The sequence below is a fragment of the Lucilia sericata genome, unplaced genomic scaffold (genome assembly GCF_015586225.1).
Source record: "Lucilia sericata isolate MDLA Ls3-8-SP2 unplaced genomic scaffold, ASM1558622v1 Contig001449F_arrow, whole genome shotgun sequence".
Lineage (NCBI taxonomy): Eukaryota > Metazoa > Arthropoda > Insecta > Diptera > Calliphoridae > Lucilia > Lucilia sericata.
This window is the reverse complement of record NW_023995379.1, coordinates 1-12,693: the sequence shown is the minus strand read 5'-3', so window position 1 is coordinate 12,693 and position 12,693 is coordinate 1. Positions and strand designations below refer to the sequence as shown.

General features: G+C 29.8%; 2 protein-coding genes across 2 annotated transcripts; one reads left to right on the top strand and one right to left on the bottom strand.

Annotated features, from left to right (window-relative positions):
* Positions 1 to 558: 558 nt before the first annotated feature.
* Positions 559 to 9,115, bottom strand: LOC119611431 (serine protease inhibitor 88Ea). The gene is made up of 3 exons (XM_037967003.1): positions 8,739 to 9,115; positions 1,082 to 2,058; positions 559 to 1,012 (listed from the first exon to the last, which is right to left on the bottom strand). Exons 2-3 carry the CDS (start codon positions 2,054 to 2,056, stop codon positions 719 to 721), a joined length of 1,269 nt encoding a protein of 422 aa, XP_037822931.1. The 5' UTR covers positions 2,057 to 2,058; positions 8,739 to 9,115; the 3' UTR covers positions 559 to 718.
* Positions 9,116 to 10,941: 1,826 nt separating this feature from the next.
* LOC119611430 (neurofibromin-like) lies at positions 10,942 to 12,575 on the top strand (the record flags this gene model as incomplete). The annotated part of the gene is made up of 3 exons (XM_037967002.1): positions 10,942 to 11,099; positions 12,272 to 12,418; positions 12,473 to 12,575. Coding segments are annotated over exons 1-3 (310 nt in total), but the record flags the coding sequence as incomplete, so codon positions are not given.
* Between the last annotated feature and the right edge of the window lie 118 nt (positions 12,576 to 12,693).

The following is a 12,693-nucleotide window of genomic DNA, read 5'->3' as shown; positions in this document are numbered from 1 at the left end:
CATTGATCAATAATCTTACAGTTCCTGTTAAACATAAAATTGATATAATTCGACATAAATAGCTGCAATTTTCATAATTAGTTTAAAATTATAAAAAATTTTGCATTAAATACATATTAACAAGCGTGTTCAACCTAATTTAGAAAAATATTGAACAAAAATAATTTTAACAATTTGTTGTTTTCACAAAAATTAAACAATAACATGCAACAATAATTCCGCATTAAATATTGTTTATTTATTATTTTATTTATTTAAGTTCAATAGTAAAATTAAATAAAATGATTTCCTTACAATTTGTTTACTTTTTTTTTTGTAATACAAATTATAGAAAAATAAAATCAAATAATTAATGGTCATCATATTGTTTATAATTTATTTTCCAAAAAAAAAAAAAAACTTATAAAATACTCATACAAATTAATAATTAATTAAATAAAAAAATATACATAAAATAAAAACAGCATAAAATTAATAAAATAATAATAATAATTATAAAAAAAGAAAGAACTCAAATAAATGAATCACGTAGTTTTTTGTTTTAAATTAAAAGAGTAGTATTTAGTTGCAATATTTAAATTTTTTTTTTTTTTTTCATATAAAAAGTAGAGAATAATTAGTAGAGAATTACAGAAGAGAAGTGGTTTTGATTAAATAACAATAATAATTTACTTCCTACTCTACGCACATACACACACAGACAAACACTCGAAGAGATTTACTTTTGTGTCTTGGGATCCCGATAGATACCGGTGAATAGTACAGCCTTAGAGGTGTGATCATAGATTAGGAACAAAAATGGATGATTGCACTCGAATTTGGTGGGTTCAACGGGACGTGCAGAACGGAAACTGAACAACACTGTGGCGGCCGCAGCTGTACTACCCTCTTCGTCCACCTTGATTTTGGCTACATGTTTGGCATCACCCACTTTCAATTGAGATTCAGCAGAGAAACCAGTTAAATCGGCATTGTGCTCGAACAAAGAGTTAATGCCCAATTTACGGAGGATCTATAGAAGTGGTGAAAAATTAGTACTTTTTTTCATTAAAAACTCCTGGAATCAAATCCCCTTACTTACCGGTACCAATTCCAAATTTTGTTCAAACTTAAACTTAGGCAACGAAATATCAATTTCTCTGGGCATACTGTCCTTCAAAGCATTTTCCAAAGTATCAGGTTTCAATTTCGACAAAACCTCATCCAAACCCGATTGGAAGGGAGGCAATATAATGACCATGGAAATATCGGAGTCCTTGTTCTCATCATTAGAAGTCATATAGGGCATTTGTAAGACATGAGCACCAATTTGTTCATCAATGGCCAAGTTAAAGGTACCACGTTTGTGCATCATGGGCACAAATGAATGTTGGCTGGGGGAGGTATAGAAGATTTCCTGTTTAGTATCTTTAGGATCAAACTTATCCGACCATTGACCCTTGAAGTAGGCAGCATTAGCCAAAACCATTTCACTTTCGGTGGTAACATCCCCGGGATTTAACATTTCGGGGATTTCATTGCGTGTGATTTCGGCAATCCAATGATTAATGTTCATTCTGCTGGCTTCAGCATTATTTCTAAAGTCCAATTTTTCCAATTCATCGGGGAAGTTTTCACTGAGACAGGGTGATACATTAATACTCTTGTCAAAGTATATTTTATCGGCCGAGGCAAATTCCACCGAGGAGTTTTTGGCTCTAGTGAAACGTGTCTGTTTTTCCAAGCGATAGGCATTGTTAATGTGTTTCTTATTCTTGGCCCATTGCAAACGTAAAGCCTGCACCAATTCCTTTTCCGTATTGCCATTGGCACCAAAATAGGCCAAAAGCAAAGCATGGAAAGTGGAGTAGGGAGAGAAGAACACATTTTCATTAGGAGTGGCTTTTTGAATGGCCTCTAACATGGCCAAAGTAAACTCCTGTTGACCACGATATAACTCCGAGCGTATATTCTTGGGCATGGCACCCACATCATTGGCCGAAAAGCAACCATTATCTTGGGCTTTACCAAAAGCCACCAGCACCGTGCACAGGAAACCAGTTAGAAATAATTTCATGGCTAACAAGTAATTTAAAAAATAGATTTAAGATTTTGTTAATGTTTTAATCATAATGATCATTGACTTTATTTTGGCAAACTCAGGCTTTTGAACTGCAAAACGGCAATGACTTGGCTGCTAAACTATTGAAACTCAATTATACATAAATTCCCAGAAATTGTTAAATAGTATTTTTCAAATACAAACAGACAGATGGTTAATCATGTTTGTGCGCATAACTTATTAAAAATCCCAATTGTATTGAATGTGTGCATGATCCACGATCAAATCGAAACAGACAAAACATGACCTTGACTATGTGTGGCTTTAAAAATCGGGGACGTGTTGTTAAAGCTGTGGTTTATTGAACGCTTAAAGTTCCCACTCCTAACGTTTAACAATAAGTAAACAAACAATATTTACAAATATTTAAATATTTTAATAAACTTTACCAAGCTTATGAACAAAAAAACGTGCTTAAATTTCTAATATTTCTTTTTGGGGGTGTTTGGTGGGTTATACTGGGGAAGCCGAAAACCCAATTAAAAGCCTTGTGTGCTACAAATTATTGGAAATCCCTGCCGCAACAAATTCGATTGAACTTATCAATATATTTCCATTGATTTTTTTTTCTTCATAATTATTTGTATAATTAATTGTTAGTCATATTTCAAAACAATGCATTTTTGCTACGATCAGACGAAGTAATATAAAAACGATTGCAATGACGCAAATGAAGAAGAAAAATTTGCAATAAAAACCAATTTTAATTTTGTTGACGGAAAGTGAAAGTAGTTTTACTTAGTTGCATTCGATTAACATGTTAAACTAAGCTTAACTGGCCAAAGTCTTGAGAAATTGCAAGCATTTTTTCCAAGTGACTGAGTTTTTTTGTTTTGTTTTTTAATGTGGGTTTAAAAACAACCAAAGAAGGTATGAATCATCTTCAATGAATTGCATAAACTTTGTAAGTTGCAAATTGTTGGAAAGTTTAAAATTTTTTTAGTACTAACTATAAATCAGTAAAGTTTAATTGTTAAAGAAATAAATTTTTGCACGTAGTATTTTAAAATTAAATTTTTGTTTTCTCATTAATAATAAACAAATTCTAATGATATAATAATATTGATAGAATAGTGAATTCTATTAAAAATGAGATATAAAAACTACAACATAGTTAAATCCACTGATCCATATCAATTTATTTGAATAATAACTGCAACAAAGTTGTAAAGATAATTTAAATTGAAAGTTTACAATAATTTTACCTCAAAAAAATCTTGTTAAACAATTTAGTCCCATTATCCTAATATCATGTTATCGTTACGTTATGAAAGAAATCAGTTAGTGCCATCATAAATACTCCGATTTATCTTTTGATAGAGAATATCACTTTTAAGACATCTCTTGGAAAAAGGCATCCAAAAATTAGTCATTAGAATTTCATTTTAAAACATTGGAACCCAGATTCTATCATGGGGAAAGCATTTGTTCTTGTCAGCATTAGAAAAATCTCCGATAAGTTCTTAAACATCTCCAGACAGAGTAGAACTGACACCAATCCATTTGATGACAAGTTGGCGGTAGAAACAGGTTTCGCAATTTCATAACTGTGTTTTTTATGGATGAAAGTTTAATTCTATTTCAGTTTTAGTTCAGTTGTGGTTCAGTTCTAGTTCAGTTCTAGTTCAGTTCTAGTTCAGTTCTAGTTCAGTTCTAGTTCAGTTCTAGTTCAGTTCTAGTTCAGTTCTAGTTCAGTTCTAGTTCAGTTCTAGTTCAGTTCTAGTTCAGTTCTAGTTCAGTTCTAGTTCAGTTCTAGTTCAGTTCTAGTTCAGTTCTAGTTCAGTTCTAGTTCAGTTCTAGTTCAGTTCTAGTTCAGTTCTAGTTCAGTTCTAGTTCAGTTCTAGTTCAGTTCTAGTTCAGTTCTAGTTCAGTTCTAGTTCAGTTCTAGTTCAGTTCTAGTTCAGTTCTAGTTCAGTTCTAGTTCAGTTCTAGTTCAGTTCTAGTTCAGTTCTAGTTCAGTTCTAGTTCAGTTCTAGTTCAGTTCTAGTTCAGTTCTAGTTCAGTTCTAGTCCAGTTCTAGTTCAGTTCTAGTTCAGTTCTAGTCCAGTTCTAGTTCAGTTCTAGTTCAGTTCTAGTCAGTTCTAGTCAGTTCTAGTTCAGTTCTAGTTCAGTTCTAGTTCAGTTCTAGTTCAGTTCTAGTTCAGTTCTAGTTCAGTTCTAGTTCAGTTCTAGTTCAGTTCTAGTTCAGTTCTAGTTCAGTTCTAGTTCAGTTCTAGTTCAGTTCTAGTTCAGTTCTAGTTCAGTTCTAGTTCAGTTCTAGTTCAGTTCTAGTTCAGTTCTAGTTCAGTTCTAGTTCAGTTCTAGTTCAGTTCTAGTTCAGTTCTAGTTCAGTTCTAGTTCAGTTCTAGTTCAGTTCTAGTTCAGTTCTAGTTCAGTTCTAGTTCAGTTCTAGTTCAGTTCTAGTTCAGTTCTAGTTCAGTTCTAGTTCAGTTCTAGTTCAGTTCTAGTTCAGTTCTAGTTCAGTTCTAGTTCAGTTCTAGTTCAGTTCTAGTTCAGTTCTAGTTCAGTTCTAGTTCAGTTCTAGTTCAGTTCTAGTTCAGTTCTAGTTCAGTTCTAGTTCAGTTCTAGTTCAGTTCTAGTTCAGTTCTAGTTCAGTTCTAGTTCAGTTCTAGTTCAGTTCTAGTTCAGTTCTAGTTCTAGTTCAGTTCTAGTTCAGTTCTAGTTCAGTTCTAGTTCAGTTCTAGTTCAGTTCTAGTTCAGTTCTAGTTCAGTTCTAGTTCAGTTCCAGTTCAGTTCTAGTTCAGTTCTAGTTCAGTTCTAGTTCAGTTCTAGTTCAGTTCTAGTTCAGTCCTAGTTCAGTTCTAGTTCAGTTCTAGTTCAGTTCTAGTTCAGTTCTAGTTCTAGTTCAGTTCTAGTTCAGTTCTAGTTCAGTTCTTGTTCAGTTTTAGTTTAGTTCTAGTTCAGTTCTAGTTCAGTTCTAGTTCAGTTCTAGTTCAGTTCTAGTTCAGTTCTAGTTCAGTTCTAGTTCAGTTCTAGTTCAGTTCTAGTTCAGTTCTAGTTCAGTTCCAGTTCAGTTCTAGTTCAGTTCTAGTTCAGTTCTAGTTCAGTTCTAGTTCAGTTCTAGTTCAGTTCTAGTTCAGTTCTAGTTCAGTTCTAGTTCAGTTCTAGTTCAGTTCAAGTTCAGTTCTAGTTCAGTTCTAGTTCATGGGCCTTTCAGAGAGACAGATAATTTTTGGTTTAATTTGAGGGAATGGTTCTAGATTCTACAGATAAAGATCAGAATTCTTAAATGTATCCAGAATTAAAATATGCCGGTATTTTGACATTTGAAATTTTTGTAACAAATTTGTTTAATTTTTTATTGTTATAACAATATCAGTTAATTGTTTTGCATAACAAGTAGGCATTTTTTCCCAAAAAATTTAAAACCGGATTACAAATTTTATAAATACAATAAAAAAACTTTTTCTGTCAAATAAACCGTTAAACAAATCACCTTTGTATGTGACATTCCAAATTGTCATACGTTTTAAAGTGAAGTAATTTAAACTTCTTTATTTTTTATGAATCACGGAGTAAAAATAAATAAATAAAAAAATATTTATTTATGTTTGAGATTTCCCCCTTTATGTCAGCTTTTTACAAAAAATATTAACTTTTAAAAGTTTAGTAGTTTGACATGATTTAATCACTGTGTATGGAGTCAGTGTCTGAAATGAGTCAGCCGCACATGCGCATATTAAATACGAGTAAACAAAACTATAACGCATGACTACCAGCCGCAACAGCATCGCTTTGTTTTTTGGGGGAAGCTTTTTTTAACTATCAGTTGTGATTTTTTTTTTGCAGGAAATTTCAAGCGGAAGTATTAAAAACAATGGGGAATTTATAAATTAACAAAAAAAATGCGAAAGTTGAAAATGAACAATAAAAATGGAGAAAAAAAGAGGTCAACTGGAAAGTGTTAAAAGAAAATAAAGCCGTCATGGCATAAACGAGGGATTGCGAGGGTCATTAATTAATATAATTGTTATGAAAGGAAGAAACGTTTGCGCTTCAGAAAGTTTTAACAAAAAAATCAGAAATGTTTAATGGAAAAATTTCTAATCATGAATAAAGTTTCTGAAGTCTAAATTGAAAGTTTAATTTTCAAAACCCCAGAATTTTTTAAGTGAATTTCAAGTGCAAATAGTCTTTAAAATTGCTTAGAATAGAATAAGTTTCAACTCTTAGACCCTTTTACTGAATATTTTAAATTCTCAATACCCCTTAATTAGTAGAATGCTAATGAATACTTAATTTTTAAAAACCCCGTTGAAAGAATCTCAGCTGTTGTAAATGGCTTATTATACTATTAATTACCCAAGACATTAGAGTCGAGCTTTATCTTATGCCCACATTAAGTGTTTTGGGAATTCCGAAATGATTAAAAGCTAAACTAAAATATCACACAACTTAATAATAATAACCACGACAAATTTAAAACATTTCAAAATGAAACGTCTATGACAGTAATGAGCAAAAAAAAAAAAAGTCAAAGTTGTCGCAAATAGCACAAAAATAAACTGATAAACCATAAATAATGAAGGTCAATTGATAGTGAGAATATTTTAATACATATTCATAATTTCAGAAATTAAATAAAGCGCCAACTACAGAAGAGCAGTTTCATTTAAAAAAGGGGATCAAAAAAGTACCTACTTAAAAAAAAATTCTAAAAAGGGGATATTTTAAAGGGGGTTTAAAAAATCATTTAAATTCCATTTTTAATTTAAATAATTCATGGTTTGTTTTTACTTTTTATCAGTTTATAAATATGTTAAACATTAATGGTTTCTGAAGAAATAGAAAAAAGAACACAGTAATTCTAATTTATTTTAAGATATTCTTGCCGGGTGATTACCCGCAACTTGGAAAAAAGATATTGAATTTTTTAGAAACATACTTTTTGTGTTATTGTGCTTTGATACTAAATTAAATTGTTGTATTGATTTATTGGATCTTAAAATCGGGGTATAATTTTTGCCCGATTATACAGGCTAACAAATTTTTAACCCAAAGACTAAAATACTATTTTCTAAGGTATTAAGCTACGCTGAATCCGAATCGAAATTTCTCCACCTTATCAGGTTTTTCAGATATCGAGGCCTAAATTTTGAAAAATCCCTGTTTTTTGAACGTTTTAATAATCTGAGCAAATGACTCAGAAACAATAAGACCGAAATGTCCATATCACATTAAAAATAACCGCATTAAAAATAACGTGCTTCGATCATGACCGATGAAGGGACCTTCAAAGAGAAAGATAATTTGCACTGATTCTAGATTTAACAGATTAAGATCAGAAATCTTAAATGTATCTCGAATCGAAAAGAATGGTAATATCCCCACCTCATCAGATTTTCGAGATATCGTACAGTATACCCCCCCCCTCATTTACCATATTTGAGACTTTTGAACAGCTTTATTTATAAAGTTTATGCCATCTAAATGTGTATAGTAGAGTCTAGTCTATAATCTAGTCTATATCCTAGACTATAGTCTAGTCTATAATCTATCCTATAGCCTAGACTATAGTCTAGTCTATAATCTAGTCTATAGTCTAGTCTATAGTCTAGCCTATAGTCTAGTCTATAGTCTAGTCTATAGTCTAGTCTATAGTCTAGTCTATAGTCTAGTCTATAGTCTAGTCTATAGTCTAGTCTATAGTCTAGTCTAGTCTAGTCTAGTCTATAGTCTAGTCTATAGTCTAGTCTATAGTCTAGACTAGACTATAGACTAGACTATAGACTAGACTATAGACTAGACTATAGTCTAGTCTATAGTCTAGTCTATAGTCTAGTCTATAGTCTAGTCTATAATATAGTCTATAGTCTAGTCTATAATATAGTCTATAGTCTAGTCTATAGTCTAGTCTGTAGCCTGTTTAATTACGGAATAAATGACCGTAAAATCTAAAAAGATCACTGTGAAATCAATATCAACCGATGAGTCTAATTAAAATAAATTTTTGCAAACATTGCTTAACAAAAATTTAAATCGCTTTAAAAGGAACTTAATTTGTGCTGCAAAAAGTACCACCAACACATTTGATCTTAATACTTGTTTCTAAAGAATGAATCTTAAAAAAGTAACACTTTAAAAATATCACTAATTACCCCATAAGATCATGTTGATAATCATAGACATAACGTCACAGATTTAATTACGGGGTTTTTCCATAATTATATATAAAATATAAAGAAAAAAATAATTTTGTATATAAAGTGTATATAGGTAAATATGTATTATAAATATGTACATACATTTACATACAAATTTAATAAATGCATTTGAATTAGGTTTGAATTAAAAAAAGTATATTGAAATCAAAATATTGATTGATCGTTGGATAGAGAGGTACGTTTGTCGTCGTTAAAGGCCATCAGTAATAACAATGGAGGAGCTTTTTTCTTGTTGTTGTTGTTTTTGCACAGACAAATATAACAAACAAAAACAATTTTCGTAATAATATACAACAACAAAACCAAAAAAATAATTACAAAGAAACGACAAATAAATAATGGAGACAACAACAACTAAAAATCATAAGAAATCCCAAAACAGTTCAATTCAAGCCTGATTTTATGTCTATTTGCCAATAGTCATTGCAAAATGTTAAAATGTTTTTATTTAATTTTTTCTTAATTTTCTTTACTTTTTTTCGTTGTTGTTACTGGTTGAGTTTAAAAGTGCGTTTTGTTGTAGTTGCAGTTTAAAATCTCGCCTTCAGTTACTGCTGTTGACGATGATATAAGCACTTGTTTGAGCTCCGTTAAACCGGTCGGTCCTCTCCAAAAATAAATCGTATGTATGTGTATAAACTATGTACAATTGCGAAAAAGTACTTAATTATTTGTTAAATGTTATCTTTTGGTTTTTTATATGTATATATTTTTTAGATTTTTTATTTTATTTTTTTTATAAACCAACAACACTTTTTGATTTGAATGAAGCCAATTCAAAACACCGCTTCAAATTTTAAATAACTTTTCGATTTGACTATTCGCGTTAAACTGTTTTAATACGATTTCGACTTGAAACATTAAAAGCTGGTTTAAAGTTTAAAGTCGTCCACATTTTTTTCATTTTTAAAAAAGCTTTGTTTTCCCCATTCCATTGAGTGGAGATGGGAAATAAAAGCTACATTCCATTAGCTTTGAGTTGAAATAATTACAGTGTGTAAATATTGAATTCTTCTCTTTGTTTAGTAAAACATTTATTTACTTTAACACTGGTATTTAAGTGAGGGTCTTTTTAAGTATAACTAACTAACTAACTAACTAACTAACTTTTTTTTTCATTTTAGTTATTATTTATTGAATCTTTCTTACATAGAAATTTACAATAAGTATTGAAATCTAAACCTAAACTATAACTAACGTCGTTATTGCCACTGCAATTTCAACAAAAGTTCTCGATAATTTGATAATAACTACTAACTACTAACTAACTAACTACTAACTAACTAACTAACTAACTACTACTAACTAACTAACTAACTAACTAACTAACTAACTAACTAACTAACTAACTAACTAACTAACTAACTAACTAACTAACTAACTAACTAACTAACTAACTAACTAACTACTAACTAACTAACTAACTAACTAACTACTAACTAACTAACTAACTAACTAACTACTAACTAACTACTAACTAACTAACTAACTAACTACTAACTAACTAACTAACTAACTAACTAACTAACTAACTAACTAACTAACTAACTAACTAACTAACTAACTAACTAACTAACTAACTAACTAACTAACTACTAACTAACTAACTAACTAACTAACTAACTAACTAACTAACTAACTAACTAACTAACTAACTAACTAACTAACTAACTAACTAACTAACTAACTAACTACTAACTAACTAACTAACTAACTAACTAACTAACTAACTAACTAACTAACTAACTAACTAACTAACTAACTAACTAACTAACTAACTAACTAACTAACTAACTAACTAACTAACTAACTAACTAACTAACTAACTAACTAACTAACTAACTAACTAACTAACTAACTAACTAACTAACTAACTAACTAACTAACTAACTAACTAACTAACTAACTAACTAACTAACTAACTAACTAACTAACTAACTAACTAACTAACTAACTAACTAACTAACTACTAACTAACTAACTAACTAACTAACTAACTAACTAACTAACTAACTAACTAACTAACTAACTAACTAACTAACTAACTAACTAACTAACTAACTAACTAACTAACTACTACTACTAACTACTAACTAACTAACTAACTAACTAACTAACTAACTAACTAACTAACTAACTAACTAACTAACTAACTAACTAACTAACTAACTAACTAACTAACTAACTAACTAACTAACTAACTAACTAACTAACTAACTAACTAACTAACTAACTAACTAACTAACTAACTACTAACTAACTAACTAACTAACTAACTAACTAAAACTAACTAACTACTAACTAACTACTAACCAACTAACGACGTAACATTATTTACGAATAATGTAAACAAAATAGTTTCATCAAAGAAACCTCAGTTTTTAACAAATTAATCTTAATACATAACAATGAATTCATTAAAACCTAGGAATATATTAAATTTATTATTTAAATCATTAATAAAATAATTTAATTGATTTGTTATTAACTAAATTCAGCCATTTTAATTAACTTCCGTTAACAACTTCCTCTAATTTTCAAACCATTTACATATTAATACATTTTAGCGATTATTTTTGTTATATTATACTAAACAGCTGTTTTCAAAATCACACTGCGTTAACCACACTCAAAGTACAATCAACTGCAACCAACTTCACAACATTGAAAATTTTCTGTAGATATAGTTAATTTGGAGAATTGTTTGTTGCTCTGTTAAATTTTTGTTAAAAAATGCTATAAAAAGTGTAAAATAATTATTAAAACCTAACGAAATGGCTACACAAAAACCAGGCGAATGGGCCAATTCATTATTGGCCCGTTTCGAAGATCAGGTAAAGTGAAAAAATTGAAAAATTCTATCACGGTTCCTCCCAAAATGGTAAAGTGAAAAACGCAAAAAAAAAAGATTTTTTTGGGTAATACAGATGTATCGATTGAAAAAAATTGTGTGAGCGAGTTGGAAAGAGTGTGCGAGTGAGATGGATGATTTGTTATTGTTTTGAGAAGTTGTTTTTCGCGTTTAACGTTTGTTTACGTTTTGTGTGGAGAGAAATTTATGAATGAAAATGCCGACAGAAGTGAGAAAGAAAGGAATGAATGAATTTTGCACGTGTATTTTGATGAATTTTTTTGTTAAGAGTGTGCTTTGAGTGAGTGTGTGCGCTAGAGATTGGGGTTGTGCGAGTGTTTATGCGTAGTATTTGTTTGTAAACAAAAAATGTAGGTAAATTGAAGGTTGTTATTTCACTTTGTTGTTGTTTTCGTTTGTGGATTTCTTTTGTAAAAGGGGGAGTTTAGTATTGTTGTTGTTTTGTAAAGGCTTTGAAACTTTGACATAGATTTGTGATGTTAAATAATGTAGGATAATTGTTAAATTGAGAATCAGACAATTTTGAAAATTTTTTGTGATTAAATTTTTAGTAAATAATTAAATTTAGTGAACATTTTTGGTAAATTGATAAATCTAGATAGTAGTGAAAATATTCGGTAAAATAACTTTTAGGGAAAATTTAGGTGAAGTAAAATTCTAGTGAAAATTTTCGGTGTAATAAATTTTAGTAAAAATTAAATTTTTGAGACATTTTTTTTTTTTGGTAAAATTAATTTTTTGTAAAAATTTTCGATGAAACGAAATTTTAGTGAAAATTTTCTATGAAATTTGGGTGAAAATTTTCAGTGAAATGAAATTTGAGTACATATTGTCGTAAAATTAAATTTTAGTGAAACTTTTCGGTTAAATAAAATTAAATGAAAATTTTTGGCGAAATTAAAATTTTGTGAAAACTTTTGTTAGAACTATTTTTAGTGAAATTTTTGGTGGAATTCAATTTTAGTAAAAATTTTTTGAAAAAAAAAAACATTCCATTTAGCGAAATATTTTGGTAAATTTATAAATTTTCGATTTAGAAAAAAATTTGGATTTTGCGATTAATTAATCTTGAATTTAATTTCGATAAAATGAAAATATATACCTATTAAACAAAAATTTTTACTTTCTTTCCAGCTTCCTAACAAAACAACCGGACCCCATGGCACCCAGGCTAGAATGAGCCAAGACCAATTGGTGGGATGTCTTATACACATTTCACGTTATCGTTTTTCGTTGGTAATATCCGGTCTTACCAAAATGCTACAAAGAGTCAATGAAGCCGTAAGTTTTGCCAACATATAAACTTTTCCGACACTTAACAATAACTTTTTTTAGGCTATCCAAAATCGTCACGAAACCGATCGTTGTTATTTTGAATCTCTGATCATTATTTTAACCACCCTCGAACGTTGTCTGACCAATCAGACCAAGGATAACGGCTCGTTTTGAAGAAGCCATGAATGTTAAACTTTTGCTACGTGAAATTACCCAATTTATTGATGTCCAAAGTGATAATAATCCTCATGCCGCCCAATTGAAAATTTTAGCTTCAAAAG